The 20,703-nt window shown below is 46.2% G+C and overlaps 1 protein-coding gene across 6 annotated transcripts in view; it reads left to right on the top strand.

Moving 5' to 3' along the window:
• pard3ab (par-3 family cell polarity regulator alpha, b) overlaps positions 1 to 20,703 on the top strand; it is a 302,221-nt gene that overhangs the window by 261,006 nt on the left and 20,512 nt on the right. For all 6 annotated transcript variants that reach the window (XM_086153154.1, XM_086153157.1, XM_086153155.1 and 3 more), the window contains one exon: positions 18,409 to 18,532. In XM_086153154.1, coding sequence (XP_086009280.1) covers positions 18,409 to 18,532 — 124 coding nt within the window. The remainder of the gene's footprint in view (positions 1 to 18,408; positions 18,533 to 20,703) is intronic.

The following is a 20,703-nucleotide window of genomic DNA, read 5'->3' on the forward strand; positions in this document are numbered from 1 at the left end:
CGCAGACACGGAGATCATTTCCTCAATAACTGTCACGACGATATAATCGGAACGTGTCCTGAGGTTCGCCTTGTTTTTGAGCGGAGCGTCGATCGGAAAACACAAGCGTGTCATCAGGTGTGTAAAGGCGGGTTCCGGAAGGAGGCCTTGTGGACAAAGATGAATTTATAGAAATAATTCAATGTGAAAATATACCGGGTCGATAAAAACGTCCATTTTCCGTCCTCCGGTTTACAATATTGAAGAAAAAAACACCTCTTTATTCATTTGCTCATTGTAGGATTTGCACTTCCTCCGTATTTCTTGCTCATCAGACTTAGTTTCATCATCATATCAGGGTATTTGTTGTTATCGTCCCGGTATCTTTTTCCCTTCTTGTCGTCTTTGTCCTTCTCTTCTATTTCTATCGACGCTCGTATTTAATGCTATTGTTGCGCTGCTGTGACAAAAGAAAATGGGGATCCATATCTTATTTTATTGATCAACTTATCAGCTATTTATGTCACATAGGAGCTGCGGTGAGCGGCTCCGTGTTTGATTTTTGCCTTTTTTTTTTTTATCACGACATTTAATTTACAATGATGTGTAACTGAGAAAAGAGGCTCACGTCTGAGCAAGAAGTTTGGGGGATGATTTCCCCTCTACGTTTGATCCAAAGATCTTTCTGTGCAAAGAAGAGACACAAAGCAGAGGCATCTTTTCCCTTTCGCTCGCTCTCTCTGACAGCTTCACCCTGTCAGAACTCCAGGAGACACACACACACACACACACACACACACACACACACACAGAATACAGTGCAGCCCCTTCCCGCTGTCTGAGTCAGTCAAGCAGCTTCAGCCGCCGCCACCTGGTTAGGAGATGTTTTGATAGGAGTGGAGGATCTTTGTCTCCAGCCTTCCAGCGGCAGCTCCTCCTCGGCTCGGGGGATTTACTGTAACACTCGTCTTCACTGCACAACATGTGTAGCGCCTTCGTGAACCTCATCGTCCCGTCCGTCTTTCAACGTTGACGACGTTTTGGTTTTTTTTTTGTGATGAAAATCTGCTGTTGTGCTCTGCTGGGGTCTTTTAATCACGTGAGAAAAGCACATTTCAAAACAATACCACGATCTGTTACTTTAGTCGGTAAAGCAGGAGGCTTTGGCCGCAAAAGTAGGTCAGGGTGGGTTTTCTCCCTCCCGCCGTCATGGAAGCGCCCATGAGGGAGTGAAGGGGTGCACGTCTCCGTGGGTGACCCCGAGTGCAGGAGGGGCGGGAAAGATAATGGATGTTCGGGACACTTTTTGTAAACACGTTGTCTATTTTGTACAGTTTTAAAGTTGTATCGTCCAGCACTACAGATGGAAATTAGCCATGAGCTACAATCTGGTACAAACATCTCTGCCGCTGTGCTTAATGGAATTGTACACTGTCCTAATAAACTTTAAACAAACAAACATGAGGCTACTTTTACGTTTCAGCCCGGCAAAGGGTCGGCCGCTATCAGAGGGTCAGGATGGTGTAGCCGTAGCCGCTACGTTTGCCGTCCTTGGAAATGAAGCGATTTCCTGCCTCACTGACGCGGCGCGAGGAGTGGAAGTACATGAAGTCAATGAGTAAATTGGAGCAAAGTGGGAGTTTCTTGTGGGAACGCGTGGCAGGAAACAGAATAGCGGGGTTTTTTGCGGGGTGTGATGCTCGTCCCCGAGGTGACGGCGATCCCACGCAAATACGGCTTCAGAGATGCTCCGAAAGATAATTTGCTCCGCTTCCTTTCAAGATCAAATTGCGAAAGAACTTAAGTCTAATGCAAACAGAGCTACCGCACTGTCTACCTCCCTTAGCAGATTAGAGGCTAACTAAATCCCCCAAACTACTTTTTTATTTTTTCACCTGAAATCCATCTATATTGGAGTCAGCGGCGTTGTTGACAGATCTCTGAAAATCATGCCGGCTAAAACCAGATTGTTTGAATTCCACGTCTGCGAGGAAAGTCGGTCACCCAGGTAACTGGACTCGCTGATAAATCCAGCCTTAGCAACCACACTCGGTACGTTTCTCAAAGACGCTGCGACTCTTTTGAAGGAGAGGAGGAGCGGCGCTGCCTTCCAGTACAATCTTTAAGTATTTGCGACGCGAGGATCGAATTCATTCGAATTCTGTAAATTCCCCGACGACACCGTGCCGTACGAGGCGCCGGGAGGATGTGTTTTTTGTTCTTGATGAGCAGATTTTCAGCCTTTATTTCAACTTTGCAGTTCACCTCGTTCAAAAAATCTCATGAAATCACACATGTCTTTAATGTTTTTTGTTTTTTTTTTACGGTAAAGATGTAATGTGAAGGCTGAAAACACCACTGCTACACTCTGCCAGCGATGGGAGTATCGATTCCGTGGTTCTTGACTAATCGATGCACACATGCAAGTCATTTGACCATCAATGACTCCAATAATAAAATTACTAAATGCGCCCCCCCTCCCCTCCCCCAGGCAACATGAAATTTTAACAACCATATTTTGCGTCCCGTAAGGCGCAGTATCGATTGACGGCTCTGTCTTCATACAGAAGGCGCACCGCGCTATAAGGACAGTGATAGAACGTATGGTACATAAAGTGAAACGGGGTTCGGTCGAACTTTATTCATGTCGTTCACCACCTCGAAAACTCTGTCTGGTCTTTTTCACCGGGCGGCTGTTTTCTTCCCATCATCCACTGCGAGACCGACAGCCTCCAGTTTGAATCCCCCTTTGGTGCCATTTTTGGGGTTCTCAGTAAGATTGTGTTGAAGCAGAGAACGTACAGGAGGTCAGCGCACCACGTACTGCTCTCTGATTGGCTTACGGTTGCCAGACACCCGAAGTTAGGAGAGGTCGGAACGACGCCGTATTCCGGCGCTACATCGCGAGCGATCTAACGTCACAGCCACATTCAACCGAGGAACGACGATGCTACGGCGTCCCCGCGTCGGGTGGGAACTAAACAATCAATCGACCCATCAAGCCGAGCGGCTCGGTCGCTTTGCAAAGTCGGACTCAAACATTTTGACAGTTTGAGCGCAGCGTGCCTGATAGAATTGTTCGGGGGTGAGTCAGCACAACAGGAATTCGTACATAAGGCGCACCGGATTACAAGGCGAACCGAGGATTTTTGAGAAGATTTAGGGATTTTAAGTGTGACTTACAGTGGTTGTCCGTCCATCGTATCTTCACTTTTACAAACTAAAGTGGCTAAGTGAGCAATAGTCATCATGTCTTTAACGGTAATATTCAAATAGAGGAAAGATCATCCCAAGTCATCGGTACGGCTGTCCTTTAAATCTGCCATAATAAGTCTTTGCTACGTCGTGGAATCACAAAAGCTGGCTATCGCCCGTGACTCCTCTGGAGAAGCGAGGCGCTCTGAGTGGGAAGGCGGCGTCAGCGGGCCGCGAGCCAACATCCGATAGAACGGGAAAGTCCAACTTGGAAAAGCCGAGCGGCCGCCGCTCGCTTTAAGTAAGGCGGCACTCCGAGTGTCTGCGCTTTTTGAACTAGGATGAACTCCCGCTGAACTCTGCACGACGCGTTCCGTATTCGCAGTCATTACACACATTCCTCGTTCCCATCGTGACTTAATCGCTCGAGCGTTTATCCGGTGATCCAGGTGGTAACAAAGGGACCTCTTTGGAAAAACGCGCATCAGATTTAAAGGATGGATCCCACCTTTGTTTGCTTTCCCCTCTTTACTTTTCAGTTGCCGCACGGCCCCGGGCGGAAACACAAAGGCCTTTGATTAGGTATTTTTCTTCAAAATTACATTTGTTTCGCTCGTCCGCAAAACACGCTTCTCTCCGAGAGCGACGTCCATATTGAATATTTCATGAATCCAGTGTGCAGAGTTCCACTGTTTAATGAATTTCTCTTTCCTTCGACGCCGCTCTTTGGCTCAGATCCTTGGATGAATTGTTTGGAAAGACACATATTTTGTTCTCCCTTTTTTAAAAACAATTAAAGGTGTGTGTGTGTGTGTGTGTGTGTGTGTGTGTGTGTGTGTGTGTGTGTGTGTGTGTGTGATTTGCTGAAATGCCCGGGCTCCGAGACATTTCTTAAAACACGCACGTTTGACTCATTCCTCTGAAGCATAAACACACGTGAACATAGCTTTTATTACCATACATGTTAATGACAAATAAAAGATAATTTTGCAGATTATTATCCACACAAACACCCGACAACAATGACTGAATAGAACGACACAGTTTAACTAACTGCAAAATCTTGATTAAATAGATGCCAATATTACTTTGTGAACTGCTGAGGAATAAAATAGTAATCTTTAAATGGAAAGTGTGTAACTTTCAATAATAGCAGTATGAAAGTGGTATATTTGTAGGAGCCGATGCCAATCGGTTTTAAACTGACAATTTACTTTGGATAAAAAAATATGAATGTCATGACAAATCTTAATGTATTAAAGGTATACTTTTAGAATTTAAATTGAGGATGCTTTTGAATTGTAAACAATTTGAAAGTACAAATAGAATTGAATGTCTATGCGTGTTGCTATAAAAGTATGTGTTCTGCAACAACAGGCTCCCCCTGTTAAAATGCCAGCAATGCTAATTACTGTCGAGCTTATTACTGTATTAATTGATGCGAATTATTGGACCCAAATTATAAAGTGCCGCGGGGCATGGCGGTTGTCGCTTTGCAACATAATCAAGAGAGAAAAACGTCGAATTCGCCCAGAATATTTTTTTCTCATTGACTAAAAACGGTTCAGTTGTCATTAATGGTTCAAACGGCCGAGATCTGATGGAGTTGCCAAATGGGAGCGTCTTCCTCGGTGATCTCCTGGCGATGGAGGACACCCGTTACCGTGGCGATCACGCATCAGTCGCTCCCGCTTTCTGCCCCAAATTTGCCCGCCGCCGCCGCCGCAAGATGCGTCTCTTTTCATTTTCTTCTGCCGCAGCCCCCGAAACGGAGGGCGACTGATGATAATGGATCCTAATTTGACTTAGATTATGATTTATCTGATGCTGCCGATGTTTCCGTCAGCCATTATTATACAGCTCCCAGAAATTGGGGACCATTACAAGTGAGACATCCATCCTTTTCCCCGGAGTCTGTGTGACAGAGATCCATATGAGCCGTACTATGACGCCCGCCCCAGAAATTAGACCGCTCCCATTCGATTTCCTTTCGCTCGGTCGGAGTGGTCGCCCGTGCCCTCCCTCTCCGTTGCCGGCGCTCATCTTCCTCCGGGCCGAAATAATATCTCGCGCCGCGCATACCGTATGTATTTTAGATATGGATCGGTCAAACCTTCCCTCTTCCCCGCCGAAAACCGGCACAGGAATTCTAATTTCAGTTCAGCGGGCTTATTTCCTTCAGGTGCAATCGCTTCCCGGCCGCAATATAACTACTATCTCATTGCTCCGCTCCCCGTCCGCCACCTCATTTCCTTTTTCTGCCTTCAAAGGATGATCAATTCTGCTGTCATGGAAGAGAAGAACTCTTTCTTTGGTGAATAATGTCACACCCGCTAATGTTCAGATCATTGTGGCAGCCGGCTAATGTCCGCTTCGTCGGGTAATTCATAGTGATGCCTTTGGATTTCCCCCCTCCTTATTATTCCTCTTTCAGCGCCGTTCATCCGATATTTAATTCGGCGCCGTGTAATTGCCTTTAGGTATGAGGTCACTCGCCGCTGTTTGGATGTGTTTGGGTTGCCCTGATTTTAAATAAGGTCTGGTGTTTCTCCAGGCTCTGTCTGTCTACGTCCCACCGTCCTTCACTTCTTTTAATAACGGTCGTCTTTGGAAGCGGGATGTAACCCGGAGGAGAACTTCACGTCTCCCTCCTCCAGGACGCCGCCTCGCCGAAAATAGTTCCGAGTAGCGTTCGGAGGAGCCCGGAACAGCAGCGGAGCCTCGTCCGGCGACGCTCTCCGGGCCTCGACCGAGTCTGAACTGGTTATGGCCTCTTTGTTTTGGCTCGCAAGACGTTTGGAAAAGGGAGAATTTTACTCTTAAATGCTTCCTTCTCCGCGGCCGATAAGCCGCCTTGCTCCGCTCGCTAGATTTTGAAATCCCGTCGCACCGTGGCGGTTATTTACACGAGCTTCTGTGGGCAGCGGGCGGGTTGAGACCAGTTTTCACTTCTTTGCAGATTTGTTAAAGCGCCACTAGATGTTAATGGGCTAGAAGAGCCCCTTTATGGCCATGTTGACACAGAGAGGAATAATTATTGAGGTGCGATGCGGGCTGTGGTAAAGCCATTAACTCAGAAGACTCTTTATCCCAAACCTTGTTGCCTGGTTACAGTTTCCCCAGGTGACTGAATGCGCTGAATCGTGGGTGATTGGCTGTGAATTACAAAGAAGGTTGGCCCGCCAGCAGCAGTCATGACTCGCGGGATCACAAAAGCACGCCAAGCCCAGCTAGATTACAATGAGGGTCTTATCTGTGGGCGCGGACGAGTCCATTGACCCGCGGCGTGGCGCCGCCTGACGGATGCCGGCGCCCGCCGAGCCTCACGTCCACGTCTACGTTCGACCGACGAAGCGCGAGCGCACGTTTGTGGCTCCGTGAGCTGAAAAGAGACGGCGCCGGCGTGGCGCGGAAGACGAGGCTGAGGGGGAAGAATAAAAACCACGTTCGAGCGATCGACATTGCGTGAGCGAACAGCTTTTTCCGTACGCCGCGAGGATTTGAGTCTCTTTGTCACGGTTTCCGACAAAGATGGCCATCTGTCAGCGAGATAACGCGTTGTTCGGTTACATCAAAATAGCCGCGACGGAGCGTCGGATCGAGAGCCGACGCTAACGCGCGCCAGATCTGACGTGCGCTTCCGCCCCCCCGGGCTTTACCTTGATCGTCAAATTTGCTCGGCCGACGGCGCTCGGAACAGCGGGAGGATGTCGAATCTCAGCGGGTGAGACGAGGAAGCGGCGTGCGGTTCACGCCGAAGAAAGCGTCGGTGTCGATGGGCGGGGAAATCAATTGAACACCGGTAGAAGACCGGAGGAGGTGTGTATTCTGTCGCAGCAGCAGGGCGTCCGTGTCACGCCGGGCGTCCGCGGCCTCTTTTATTACTTAGAAAATGATATTACCTTTGTGCTCCCGTGGGTTTTTAATCAAGACCGGCATACATATCGCAGTCTTTGGCGGCCGCTGGGTCATTTTATTCACGGAGATCAACATTTATGCTGAAACGTTATCGGAACATATTCATTTTGCAGAAATCAAAATTCCACATGTTCTGCTGTTTCCACTCTGGCAGCTGATGTTGATATTTTTGTTTAAATTCACTCTTTCCGTCTCATGTACCGTCTTTTCCAGACTATTGGGCGCACCTGAATATAAGCCGCACCGGCTAAAACTAACTAAATCAATCTAATAGGCCACAGTGACATGACATATCTGCACTTTTGATTAAATCCACACCGGTAACATCCACAAATATGTACTGGAAATGCTTTTTTCCAAACAGTGTCTGTAACACGGAAAAAGATGAATAATAAGTAAGACGTGGAAAAGTGCATCTACAATATGTTCTTTGTCCTGCGGCCGATGTCTATCTGTGTCTTCATCCTGCGCACTAAAACCAGTTAAGTCGTCGTCTTCGCCGTCGGAATCGAACTCAAAATCTCAGGCTCATGTCGCGGGTCCGATGTGACGAGGCTCAACGTTTTGGTGGCGTGAAGCTCGTTAGCACAAAAACATCCATCAATTAGCCGCGTGGTTATTGAAGCCGCAGCGTTCAGAGATGACAGTTTGATGCTGATATTATCGTTGGTTTTTAGGTCAGGTGTTCAATTTGATCAGCTGATTTCTGACTCAGATAAGTGTTGCTTACATAAATGAAGTATGGAGGAAGTAACATGTTCATGTTATTGTGATGTGAGGAGCCAGTTTAAGGGAGTTTTGACTTGTTTAAGTCAATGTCATCATTGCAGGATTGTCGTATGTTCAAACACGGATGAAATTCTTCGGAAAACACACTCCATGAACCTCCGCCAACCCTTCGGTCGGTGTAGACTTTGATATTTCATCGGCGTGACGATCAAGATCGATTCTGCAGCCTCGCCAACAGTCTGCTTGGCTTTTCTGGTCTCCTGTCCCAAACCCGAGATGGATTCCTCTCGGGCCGTTTCCCTTCCAGGTTTGTGCCGCCCGTTCATCAGACGACTTTCAAAAGTCATCTCACATCTGCTCACAGCAGAGTTTGTAGTCCCAGCTTAGTCTCAGGCTGGGTAAAATAAAAACGGTACGGATCACAAGTAAAGGATAAAAATGAAGTTAAAGGTATGTAAAAATATATGTCGTGTGTTTACAAGTCCAAGTATGTGATCACGAGTAGTATTTCTGTGTTTGTGTGTACACATACTATTATTATCTATATATTATTATCCTATTATTATCTATTATTGTTGTGTTTTACTTGAAATTCTGGCACAACAATTTCCTTCGGGATAAATAGAGTTGTTCTTATTCTTATTCTTAGAAACACTGAATCTTCCAGGGTCACTGTTCATGGACCACAACTAGATTCTTTCAGTAAATGTTTTCCCCCGTACGATGTTTTCACCGGGTATCTGCTGTTTCAGTCCATCTTGTTTCCTTCTGCGCTCGTTCGTGATGCGTCGGAGAGTTGACCCGGTCCGAGCCGGGCTGATCCGCCCGAACCGCCGCCGTCCGCTCTTCTTTTTTGACGGCCCACGAAGATCGGGACGTCCCTTCGCCGTTCCCGTTCATCCACGCCGCCGACAAATACCGTCTCTGCCACCAAGACTGCTCTGAAGATCGTTTGTCTACCGGGTTCCTTTCTGCTGTTTTGCTAAAGCTCGTCTAGTGGTTGACAAAAGACGTGTAATGATATCAAACCGGTTCGATAATTGTCGTGATCCTGAGATCCAGGAAAAGATCTGATTAAAAACAGCTCCGATTCCCAACTTAACGTTGGAGATGATTGGAGCGCGCCGAGACTCCAGTAGAACTCCTCAAATCTCCGTCGGACTTTGAGTTTTTAGTCTGCGGCCATGAGATATTTAGGTGTCGGTCCGGCACCAGGTCCTTCGGGCAGAGCGGCCGGGGGTCACCATGGGTTTGCACCGAGGACGCTAGGAAACGCCGGTCATGTGTGTGTGTGTGTGTGTGTGTGTGTGTGTTGGTTCTCGGTCATCCCAGTCATGGCGTGTCATCATCAGGACTTTCTTTCGATCCTCCAAGAGGCTTCTTCGGTTCCAGATCCGGTTCACCGGACCCGACCGAGAGGCGGCGGGTCTGGCTCCATCCCCTCTAATGGCGGCGGCCGGTCAGGTGACTTGTCAACACCTACATGGCGGGTTTAACCGACGGGCAAGGGTTTACCAAGAACTGTAATCCCCAGCATCGGGTTCAATCCCTCCACCAAACAACCATCGACACCAGGCGATGTTGTCTTCTACTGTTCTTTGACCCTCCGCGTTTATCAGATGAGCTCCACCGCGATCCGCCTCCTCTTTTAATCCGGACCCGAGGGTCAATCCAGCATGCGCCGTCAAGGACGTATGGAAATGGCGCGAAGTGTCGGCGTGGATATTACCTTGACGTATTGAAACGCGGATCCGCCGCGGATATTAACGCCGAAACTCAAACGGTCCTCGTGGAGCGGGATGGTCCCCACCTTCGTTAAAAAGTAGTGACGGATTACAGATTGGAAAATCTTAGTCCAATTTATTTGCGTTGCTAGCAAGGATACACTGACGTGTGGCAGCATGAAATTGGCCCATGAATTAAAAGAAGGCACATTGCTGTCTGTAAGGCCATTATAGCCTCCAGTGGTGTCACGGCTTGAAATTGAAGCCCACTTACCAATCACGGCTTAAACATATATATACATGTATGTATGTGTGTGTGTGTGTGTATGTGTGTGTGCATGCATTAATAGCAGTAAAATATTACATTACCACCTGAGACATTTCTGAGCGTCGGCACCCCTGGAAAAATAGAGATGCCCTATAAAACTGGAAAGCAATTAAATGCAGTGGGTTTGGTGGGTGGATGCGAGTGTTTACTGTGTGCTTTGCATGAGTTTTCCTCCCGTGGGACGGCCTGAGCTCTGACCAGATGCTGCTGGACGTCGTGACGTCGCACAGAATAGATCAGGCTCACTGCCCAACGGTAAATATGTAAATCGCTCATTTCTACCAGATTTTATCGCCATCGTCAATATCAATGTTTTGCATTCTTTTTTATTCGGCGTCAGAAGCTTTGGAAGTACGTTCTTGTTTTTTCAGGAGACATCATAAGCAGTTAAAAGAAAGCACATATTGGCCGGTCGCTGTTCTGGCTCATTATGATTCTCTGCTTTCATTGTGTTGTATTAACATTTAATTGTGTTATTTAAACAAGCGATACAACTTATCCAGAGGAAGGATGTTAAATGAGATGTTGTTTTAACTCTTGGAAAAAAGCTCTCATGACAACCCTGTAAGTAGGAATTTGTGTTCAATCCACATCAATAGTTTTTCACTGATTTATGGAAACAATTACACTTTTTGTTCGTGCTGCAGAAAAATAATAGCGCTAACGGGATCGTTTATCACGAATAGACTTTTTGTCCTGCGTCCGTTCCCGAAGTCACATCTTTGCAGGTTGTATATATGAAACTCGGATCATCATTTTAAAGATTTATGATGTGTATATTTATATAGGAATAAACACACACTCACGCACAAATTAATTCATGCTAATAGGCCTCTTATAACACTTCATGACTAGATTTTAAGCCCTCCACGAGAAGTGTTGCCAGCCTGGGTCTCCGGTGATGAAGGCGGCGGCGAGTCATCACGTCCTGCCTGCAACGGTGGCTGATCTCGGGGCGTAATATTCACCGTCGTCCTCCCGCTACCGCCAGAACGGTCGTTCCCGGAGCCGTCCTCCGGCAGCTTTTCGTCTCGGCCCGACCACGCCGTGCCCTCTTGAGATAAAGGTGCGTTTTGATGGGAGCCGCGGCAAGATGGCGGAGCGGATGGCGAACGATTCAAGTCGGGTTAGAAAATGTGTCGGTCACGATCGTGACGGAAGCCGTCGTCCCCCTGGCGCGCTCATCGAATCGTTTATCAGCGCGCAGGCCTTCGGCCGTCGGCGCGACCAGGTTTGATAATATTTCGCTAATTGCGCTCATATCGTATCGATCGGCGTCTAATTGCTTTGTTTCTGCGGATCAATTTGCTTCCGTCGCTGTCTCAAGGCTAAGCCCATATAATCCAAAGTAAAAGCAAGATGGGGCTAATTAGAGCCGGAGTGGCCCCGGACGCCACGGCCTCTTGGCCCCTCTAATCTCTGCACCGCATCAGCACGCCGCCGTGTCTGTGGCGAGTCAAGCGTCCGAGCTAATCCCTTCTCCAGCTTAGAGAACCCGATGAAGGTCAGCGGAAGGCGGACGGTCGTTTTCGCCGCGGACGTATTCAACGTCACGTGTTTTGGATTAAGATATTAAACTGAAGGACTTCGTCACAACCCTGTGACGGAGCTGTTTCTTTCCGAGTAAACTTGAAAAGATCAGGTTTCTGGTTTTAAAAATGGTGTTTACCTTTCTCTCCGTTTACACATTTTGGTTTTCGTCAATAATAATCTAAGTTCATTTACAATAAGGATTGTATCACAATCACTAAAACATTTTTAAAAAATGACACTAAAATTCATGAATAAGTGTCCCAAAAGTGTTCATTATTTGGAAATATGATTTAAAGAATGACTTAAAGTGACATGAAGTGATGATCCGGCACAAAACATGTTGCAGAATTGTGATTAAGAGATGAGTTTAAGATAATCCAGCTCCAAATAGCATTAAGAGATGCAGACAAACCTGGAATAAATGGTGGGAAAATGGTTCAGGAACGTGTCATTAAGTCGGTACGTTTGCATTTTATTCATTCCAAAGGCGAATTTGCGCCCGTGGGAAATTGGTAATTATTCAGGTTCGGTATTTTGCGTGTTCCAGGTCGCGTGGCGAGCCACGCTCTCCATTTCGAAGCGTCACTCGTCTTTCTTCCCGCTGTCGCCCGACGTCGGATCAATAGCGCCGGATTTATCGTCCTTTGCATCGCGCTTCATTTTTCACTGCCGAGAAAGGCTTTGCCGGCCGCTCTCTCTTTGTCGCAGGACGCCGGGCCTTTTTCCCGCATCTGATAGGAGCGTCGGCGCCGCAGATGCCGCGCTCAGACGGGACAAGAATCCTCTACATGGACCACTTTCTCAATATCAGTAAATCTGTAAATGTTTATTCAACGGGCCGCGGAGCTCGTCGGCACGAGGATCTCGCCGGGGACCGGATTCCCCCGACTCCCCGTGTCCTAATTAAATGTTTAATTAAGATGGTGATTTTTAATTAAAAAGAAATCAAATATTATAAATGAAATAGATAGGATATCAGTAAATACAATCCCGGCGTTGCGAATAGAAAGAGGTGTGATTTCATAAGAATCAGACACTGTTCATTTGCACCGAGATGACCTTTAATTATCAGCAGATTAAAATGTTTAAGCCGCTCCTTGTTGTGTGTCCGCGGTGCGTTCGGCCGGAGTTCGTCCCTCTACGACTTTTTGAAGTACGAACCAACAATGGCGCTCTTGTGCCTCAAGGTCAGCGCTCTTGTAACTACTCGCGGCGAGGGTCCTCGTCACAAAGCCCCACTTGAATCCCGGCCGCTGAAACGCTGGGATTGGTCTTGGTGGTCCAGCTGGTTCGCTCTCCAGCTGTTTTTTCTTCTTTTTTTTTTTTTTTTTTTTTTTTTTTTTGCAGTGAAACTGTGAAAACCCAGGGTGACACATTTCACCAGGCCTGCTTCCTCTCAAAATAAGTGCACTAAATTAGCCTGTCCCTAAAGGCAACCTCATAGATGGCACTTTTCATGAATTGATTGTTTTTTTTTTTTTTTTTGGCCTGTTTAATTTTTCCTTTATTTGCATATCTTTTTCTGCCCCTCAAATCAACGTCGTTTTTAAGATCAAAAACCAGCCCAACTGTAATTAGAGGCGTTACCTAAATGACCAGAAGCAGAGACAAACTAAAATAATAAAGTAAAATAGTAAAATATAAATAGTAAAATAATAAATGAATAAGTAAATCCCATAAAATTCTGTAAAAATAGTTCATGGTAAATAAATTTCACAAAAAAGAAATGATAAGATGCATTTCCAGTTGTGTGTGTCCGCAGACAAACGCACACACACACACACACACACACACATAAATATATATATTTTTTTTTTTTTCTCTCCCTCAAATCAGTGTTGTTTTTAAGATCAAAAACCAGCCCAACTGTAATTAGAGGTTACCTAAATGACCAGAAGCAGAGACAAACTAAAAGGTAAAATAATAGTTAAATAAATAAATCCATATAATTCTGTAAAAATAATTCATGGTAAATAAATTTCACAAAAAAAAAAAAAAAAATGATAAGACGCATTTCCAGTTGTGTGTGTCCGCAGACACACACGCACACACACATATATACATATATATTTCTCTCCCTCAAATCAATGTTGTTTTTAATATCAAAAACCAGCTCAACTTTTATTTTAGGCCTTATCAAAATTACCAAAAGAAATATAAGGCTAAATTAAGAATAACAAATCAATTAAAAAAAAAAAAGGCTAAATAATTCTGTAAAAATACTTCAGGTAAATCCATTTTTGGAAAGGGTTTATAAAATGCATTTCCAGCCGTGTGTGTCCGCAGACTTCCAGGAGTGTGTGTGTGTGTTAGAGGCTTGTTTTTACCGTCTTGGGCTCTGAAGCGCCAGCGTCTGAGGAACCCGTGTCCTCTCTCAGCGGACGTCCAGGCTTGGGAAGCCGAGGGCCTTTGAATGGGCCATTCATTCCTGATCCGGGAGATTAGCGGTGTGTCGGTCAGCTGTCTCTGTCACTTAGCGCACGTTTTCTCCTCGCCGTCGGCCCGCTTTGATTGGCTCAGCGGAAGCGGCGTCGACGACACGGAGGATTCCCGTCTCGCCGTCTCGCCTCTGTTTCGGACTTCCGATGGCAAACCTTCCCGAATATCTGAAAAGCTATCTAAAGATGTTGAGGCTGGAGAGAGGAAACGTCCCCGTCTGTCAGGGTGGCGTGATTTATCTTGTCTTCCCACGCTAACAACAACCACGCCGCCTGGCATGCGGTATTTTCACGGTTTGACGATGGGGGGCGGAGGGTCGTGTTACAGCTCCTCTGACCAAAATAGGTCGCCTGATGACAAACGGGAACGCCGACTCCTCGTGCGGTGGAATTTTTCAAAGGGAGAAACCACAACCCACCTTTAGCTATGGACGTAAACATGCCAATGCAAGCAATTTTAAAGGTAATATTCTGCTTTGAAATAGTTCGCTGCTGCCGTAAACCCATTGACCTTTTTTTTTTTTTTTTTAAACTCGAAGCTGCAGATTGTTGTCATTTTTTTGCGTATTTCGAGAACGTGCCCGAAGGATACAAAGCATCTACCTTACGGGCAACGGACGGACCGGATGGATATGATCACAATCTTTCAGTCTTTGCTAGATGAGCTCTAACGAACCGGTAACCCGGTAGACAAACAATCACCGGAGCGGCTGAGACGGTATTTGTCGGGAACGGCGAAGGCCGGCCGGGTCGAGGCCGGAGAAGGAAAAGCAAAGGACTTGGATAGCGGAGGCTCTGCAGATACCTGGTGAAACGGTTTTACGCCCAATGGATCTGGTTGTCGTCTTCTTAAAAGAGACCCGGTCAGATTTACCGTCTTTGTAAACGACGACGAAAAACTCTAAAAACTTGTCTTTCGATGTGAGCGGGTGTGAGGTGACGTGTTTCCGGTCAAAGTCCGCGTCGCGTTAGCTCGCTAAATAGGGAAGGCGACGCTGTTGGAAATATGGCGGTACGAGTGTGTGAGGAAATAAAAACCTGAAGCTCTGGGGTCTTTTTACCCCGCGATTGTGAAATGTATCCGGAGCGTGTCGAGGCGCGAATCGTCCGCGGAGCCAAATCCCGGCTCGATCGTGTAGCCGAGCGTCTCCCGAGTCAAAGTCCGGCTTTAGCGCAGGCCTTACAGCGTGTCAAAGCTCCCTTCGACTCACAGCTCAGACGAGACGCCGCTGGAGGAAGTCCGTCCGACCGTGACGGGCGGGGAGCGTCTGCGCGTCGGCCGGTCGCTCTTATTACGGCGAAGCCGCGCGTGACCTCGCCGCCTCGCGCCGCGGCGCCAGATATCGAGCGAATCTGTCTCGAGGATGAACTTCATCTCCGACTTAATCTCACCCGCCGTCGTCGTGTCCGGTCGCGCCGCGGTGTCGCTGTCGCTGTCGCTTTGATCGATGCGCCGTGTTTCGTCAGCCGAGAGAATCGGAGGACTTTAATCCCCGCATAGGAGTTGGTCTTTACGGCATGGCGCTCGCCACGTCTTTCCGGGTGACGTGCTCGTCGTAAGCGGGGTTCCCCGAGCCGAGGTCACGGGCGGTGAGATGGTCTTCAAGCACCGCAGCCGGTTTGAGAATGATTGAAGTGACTACACACTTTAACTTTTATCTTCTTTTATCATTTGCCAATTGCATCTGAGACAAGGCATGAAATTCCCATGAAATAAAGCAAAAAAAAATACCCATATCAAGTGAGGAGTTCATCACATGACCAAAAAAAAAAAAAAAAAAAAAAGTGAAAACGACTTTATTTATGATAAAAAAAAATCCTGAAAGCAATTAAGAAGTCAAATTACTTATTTAATAAATATAAGACATTTTAACGGAAAAACCAGCGGGCTATTTTGAACAGGTTATCTCCGGTAACAATCGTTGCAGACACGGGCTGCTTAAAAAAATAAACGTTTCGATTGATTGTTCTTATTTGCGGTGCTTTATTTTCCCCTACACAAAAAAAGGGAAATAATTAAGATAAAATACAAATAAAGATCCAATTAAATAGTTTAGAACACAGGAAAATGTCTTGGCATCTATGTGTGAGTGCAACAACTCCTCATTTTTATCAGGTTATGCATTCACCCGTCCATTCATTCATTGTTTATTTTCTTTTTCTGTTTTTTTTTTCTCGCAACCTGAGAAGTTTGAGAAGCTTTAGATTCCGACGGCGAGCTTCTCTCAGGAGAGGCGTCCGCTTTGAATCCTCTGAATGGTTGCTCTCTGACACGCTGTACTTATTTAATCTGGACTTCTTTCCGTGGCTTTTTGATATTTTCTTTACATCTTTTGTCGCAGTTTAGGAATCGGCCTCCGCGCTCCCTCGCGAGCCTTTTCTGCCTGGACCTCCGGCCGCCGCCGGGGTCGTGCACGTCGCTCCCGCCGTGTCAGCTGACCGGTAAAGAGGCCGGACGGCTGTGTTACACGTCGCTGAGATTAGCGGGATCACACATGACAGGCTTCTGGTTTTAAACACCGACGGGGTCTGACGGGGTTTTCCACTTTGCGTCTGGAGTTAATAGCCTCTCAGCGAACCCGCTGTCTCGCCGTTTGCGATCGATTTCATTATATTTAGGTTTCGCAAATGAGCTTTCGCGTTGGCGCGAGGACGTCGGCCGTTCGTTGTTCTCTTTTATTTATCTGGCTGTTCAGCGGTAGAAAAAACAAACAAAGAAGGCCAGAAGGTTTATCCTGACTTTACAGTTTTAACAAGCAAGTAAAAAAAAAATGGGCCTTGGGAATGGAAAGAATTGCATGTGTGACCTTTTTCTTTTTTTTTTTTTTCCCCCCCCTAAGGTTTTTGAGATAACATTGTCTCCAGGAATTTGCTGCCAAGAGTCAGGAAGTTGAAAAGTGGAGCTCGGAGTCCACGCTCCCCCGCCGCTCTTTCATTTAGACACCCTGACACCGCCGCTCGCTCACGCTGTTCCGGAGGAAAACCTGTTAATTACTTTTCTCTAAAAGAGTCTCTCCAGGTTTCGCTCTCACCTGCTTCTTCATCTCCATCTCATCTCTCCATTACTATCAACTCCGTAACCAATCAGCGGCTACGTGACCAAAATAACTCTGCGTGGCTCGTGATGAATGTTACCGATAAACCTTTTTACATGCTTACTCCGTGTGTGTGTGTGTGTGTGTGTGTGTGTGTGTCTTGTTCTCCAATAGTGTTTTAATCGGAAACAGCTGAAAAATCCTCCCTTTAAATCTGCAAGAACTTAAAAAGTTTGATGCAAAAATCATTCTAGAGAGATTCATTATGTGAGACGTGAGCGTGATCTTGAAAGAACGACGTCGAAACTACTTGAATTAGCCAGAGAGCGCGCGGTTGTTGTTCTCTATAAGCGGCGTTGGATGCAGGGTGAAGCCCGGCTCTACACTCTTTACTTCATGAATGAATGAATCCCAACTCCAGTCACACCATCAGAACTGGACACCAGTTATTTCACTTGCAACAAGAACCGGATTGGTTGAGAAGACATGAGACGTGCTTGGAAAATTGTTTAGCGGCAGCAGCAAAACATATAAGGACAAGACCGTGACAAGCTAGCTAAAATAAAAGTAAAAAAAAAAAAAATCAAATCAATAATCTCTGAAGTGTAAAAGTATAAAGAATAATCTGTTTAAAAAATGAAATATTTATTTTTGTGCTCATCAGAATACTTTATGGATCCCCCAGGAGGAAATTGCTTTTCGCTGAGGAGCAGCTACAGAGTCAAGTGGGGAGGAATCAAAATAGAACTCTGTATAAAAACAAAAAGACAAAGTAGCAAATAAAAAGAACGGTAAAGATCGAAAAAAACACATAAAAGTAAAGGTATGTAAAAATATGTGTCAGGTAGATATACATGTATATATATGTGTATGATGACATGTAGTAATCGTGTGTGTAAGCAGGGGTCGGTGAAGTCAAAACATTTATTGCACAGAAGACAATGGAACTGTTGCACGTAATTTGCACATTATTCTTCCTGGTATGGGTTCAGCGGTCAGACTGGATGTCGACGTCTCTGCATCTGCCTGGCCGTTGGCACGGCGACGCCCGGGCGTCCTGAGGGCGTCCTGAGGGCGTCCTGAGGTCAGAGGGCACAAAGCCGCAGGTTCACCGAGACGCCGCCGATGTGGAGCACGCTTTGCACCCACGTCTGAAATAGGACCGTGTTTGAGAGGCCGGCGTCGTGTGTGTGTGTGTGTGTGTGTGTGTGTGTGTGTGTGTGTGTGTGTGTGTGTGTGTGTGTGTCGGGGGGTCCTGCTCGCTCTTCATCACCGTCCTTTGTTCATCTTTATGAATAATACATCATTGGCACATTAGTTTGATTCATATTGCTGCCGGCTCTCCTCCAGCTCCCCCCCCCCCCCCCCCCCCCCCCCCTCTTCCGCCCCCCCCCTCCCCATCTGGGCTCAACGTTTCCGGGTTGCGTCGCCGCGCGCTTCGCACCGACGTCCGTCCGCGGGTGTTTTTCGTGGCGGAAACCGGGTCACCGGACGGCGCTCACCCCGGGCTCTCTCTCCTCCCTCTCCAGTAGCCGACTGGCCCCGAGCAACCACGACCGGATACAGAGGCTGCGGCAGGAGTTCCAGCAGGCCCAGGGCGTCCCGGACGACCCCGACGACCGCAGGAGGACCTACAGCTTCGAGCAGCCCTGGGTGAGTGTCTGACAGAACCTGTCCGCGGCCGCCAGGAGAAAACCACCAGAACAACCGGAGAAATCCGGGTCCTCGGACGTAGCTTGTGGACGACGCTAACACCCGCCAACCACTAACACCTCCACGAAAAAGACTGAACAACCTCCTGACACCATCTCCACCTCCACCTCCACCTCCACCTCCACCTTCACCTCCGCCCTTTAGGATTACCCGTAACCTGGGTGGGACTAACCGAGCTGCCGCTAACACCTTTCACCCGTTTGCATGCAGGAAGTTGTGCGTCCCCTCACACAACCATGACTAACACAACCGTCTCATCCGCCCATCCATCATCTGTGAGTGTGTGTGCGTGTGTGTGTGCGCGCGTGCACGTGTCAGCTGCCGTCCAAGTTTCCACCCGGGTGTCGTGTTTAAATACTCCGTTTTTAGCTATTGCCTTTTTATAATATAAAGATGGAATTATTCTTTACTTCTTTTTTTTTCTTTTTACAAACTTGTACGCGCTTGCAAACTGAAGCGGGCGATTTGAAATGAACAAAAAGCACCGACGGGATGCGTTCGCTGCGACCGTGCGAGGAATCGATTCGCCCTCCGGCCTCCGTGCGCTGCGCCGCAAGTGTTCTTGGCTTTCTATAATTTATTTTTTATGGCCACACAAATCATGGATCCGCGGAATTATCAACTCTTTAGTTGAAGACAGTTTTAAATTGAATAAGATGTAAAATATTGAGAGTAGAGAACAAGTTTTTAATAAGGCCTTCTTGTGACTTTTAACATATCATGTGCTAATAAATGGTGATTAAAGCGATTCTGTTTTTGTCCGTTGCTAAATTGTCCAGGGATTCGTCCAAAACTGTGATGAGATAAAACCGTGAGGTCAGATATTTACACTCGACACCATGAACAGTTTATTTTACTCGTGATAAGACCACTTTATTTCTGTATTTTATGATTATCAGGCTTCGGAGTCCCTGAGCAATGCGCACTTGTGTGTTTCCGTCATAAACGTAAAGATCAGTTAAAAAAAAAAAAGCGAGTGTTGGGGAAAGGATGATGAATGAACCCCCTCTTTGAATCCCTTTTGCAGAGTTAACGCTTCACTTTGAAAATTCAAAGTAGACGATGATGATTATTAATTAATAAAAGAGAGATTGAGTGTCTGTCTGGCACGTCCAGCACGTAAGCCAGATATATATATATATATGTGTGTGTGTGTGCGTGTGTGTGTAATGATTAATGAAGCGCTGACATTTTGACAGGCAATTTGTTAATTGGGAGTATTTATTAAAAATGAGTGGTTCTGCGACCCCATGACTTTCTTTTGAAAGCGCAAGCCGGAGTCTTACCTTTAAATATTGTTTTATTTACGCGCTTACATCCTCGCCTAAAGGTGTACAAACAGTAAATAATGTTTTTGCCGTTCGAATCTCAAGTTAGAGAAAGGCTCATTAGGCCGACGAGCGAGCTATTTTTAATCTACTAGCTGTGAAGGTTATTAGAGAATTAGTGAAGCGAATACAGGCAGCGAGACACAACAGTCATTATTACCGTGTTGCAGCACATAATGTTAATGAGAATTATTTCCCGTTCAATAATGTTGTTGTAATCATCGCAAATTACTATTTTCTCGTTAATATTTTTCCCCGTTCTATACCAGCATATCAGTAATTTATGTGTCTTAAATTTAATACACACTCACACAAAATAAAAATAGTTCAATAAATGAAATGATAATAAATGATAAGTAAATAAACAATAAATAAAATGAAATAAATAAATTAATTAAATAAAAATTAAAAAACACTGTTTGGTTTTTTAAGTTATATTTCTTTTTTATTTTTCACACGCCTTATGCCGACACCTTTTTTTACGCGATGCCAGTTTATATCTAATATCATCCACGTATATTGATCGGAAATGCATCTTTTGAAAGAAACAGCATACAGACTGTAGTCCTACTTTTTCTCAATTTGAGTTTAACAGCTCCCGTTGTTTTTCTTTGTCTGTCTAGAACGCGGTGCCACCCTTTGTTTTCCGATGAATTTGCTCATTTGCGATAAAAGGGTCGGCTTTTTGTTTTTCCGATCGCCGATAAACCCGACAGACGTTGCCGTTTTGAATGTCGCCGTGAAACGGGAGCGAATCGGCGGCTCCGCATTCCAGCCGTCATT

Source organism: Fistularia commersonii, chromosome 10 (assembly GCF_037954325.1).
Source record: "Fistularia commersonii isolate RoL2024-O1a breed Wild chromosome 10, RoL_Fcom_v1.0, whole genome shotgun sequence".
NCBI lineage: Eukaryota > Metazoa > Chordata > Actinopteri > Syngnathiformes > Fistulariidae > Fistularia > Fistularia commersonii.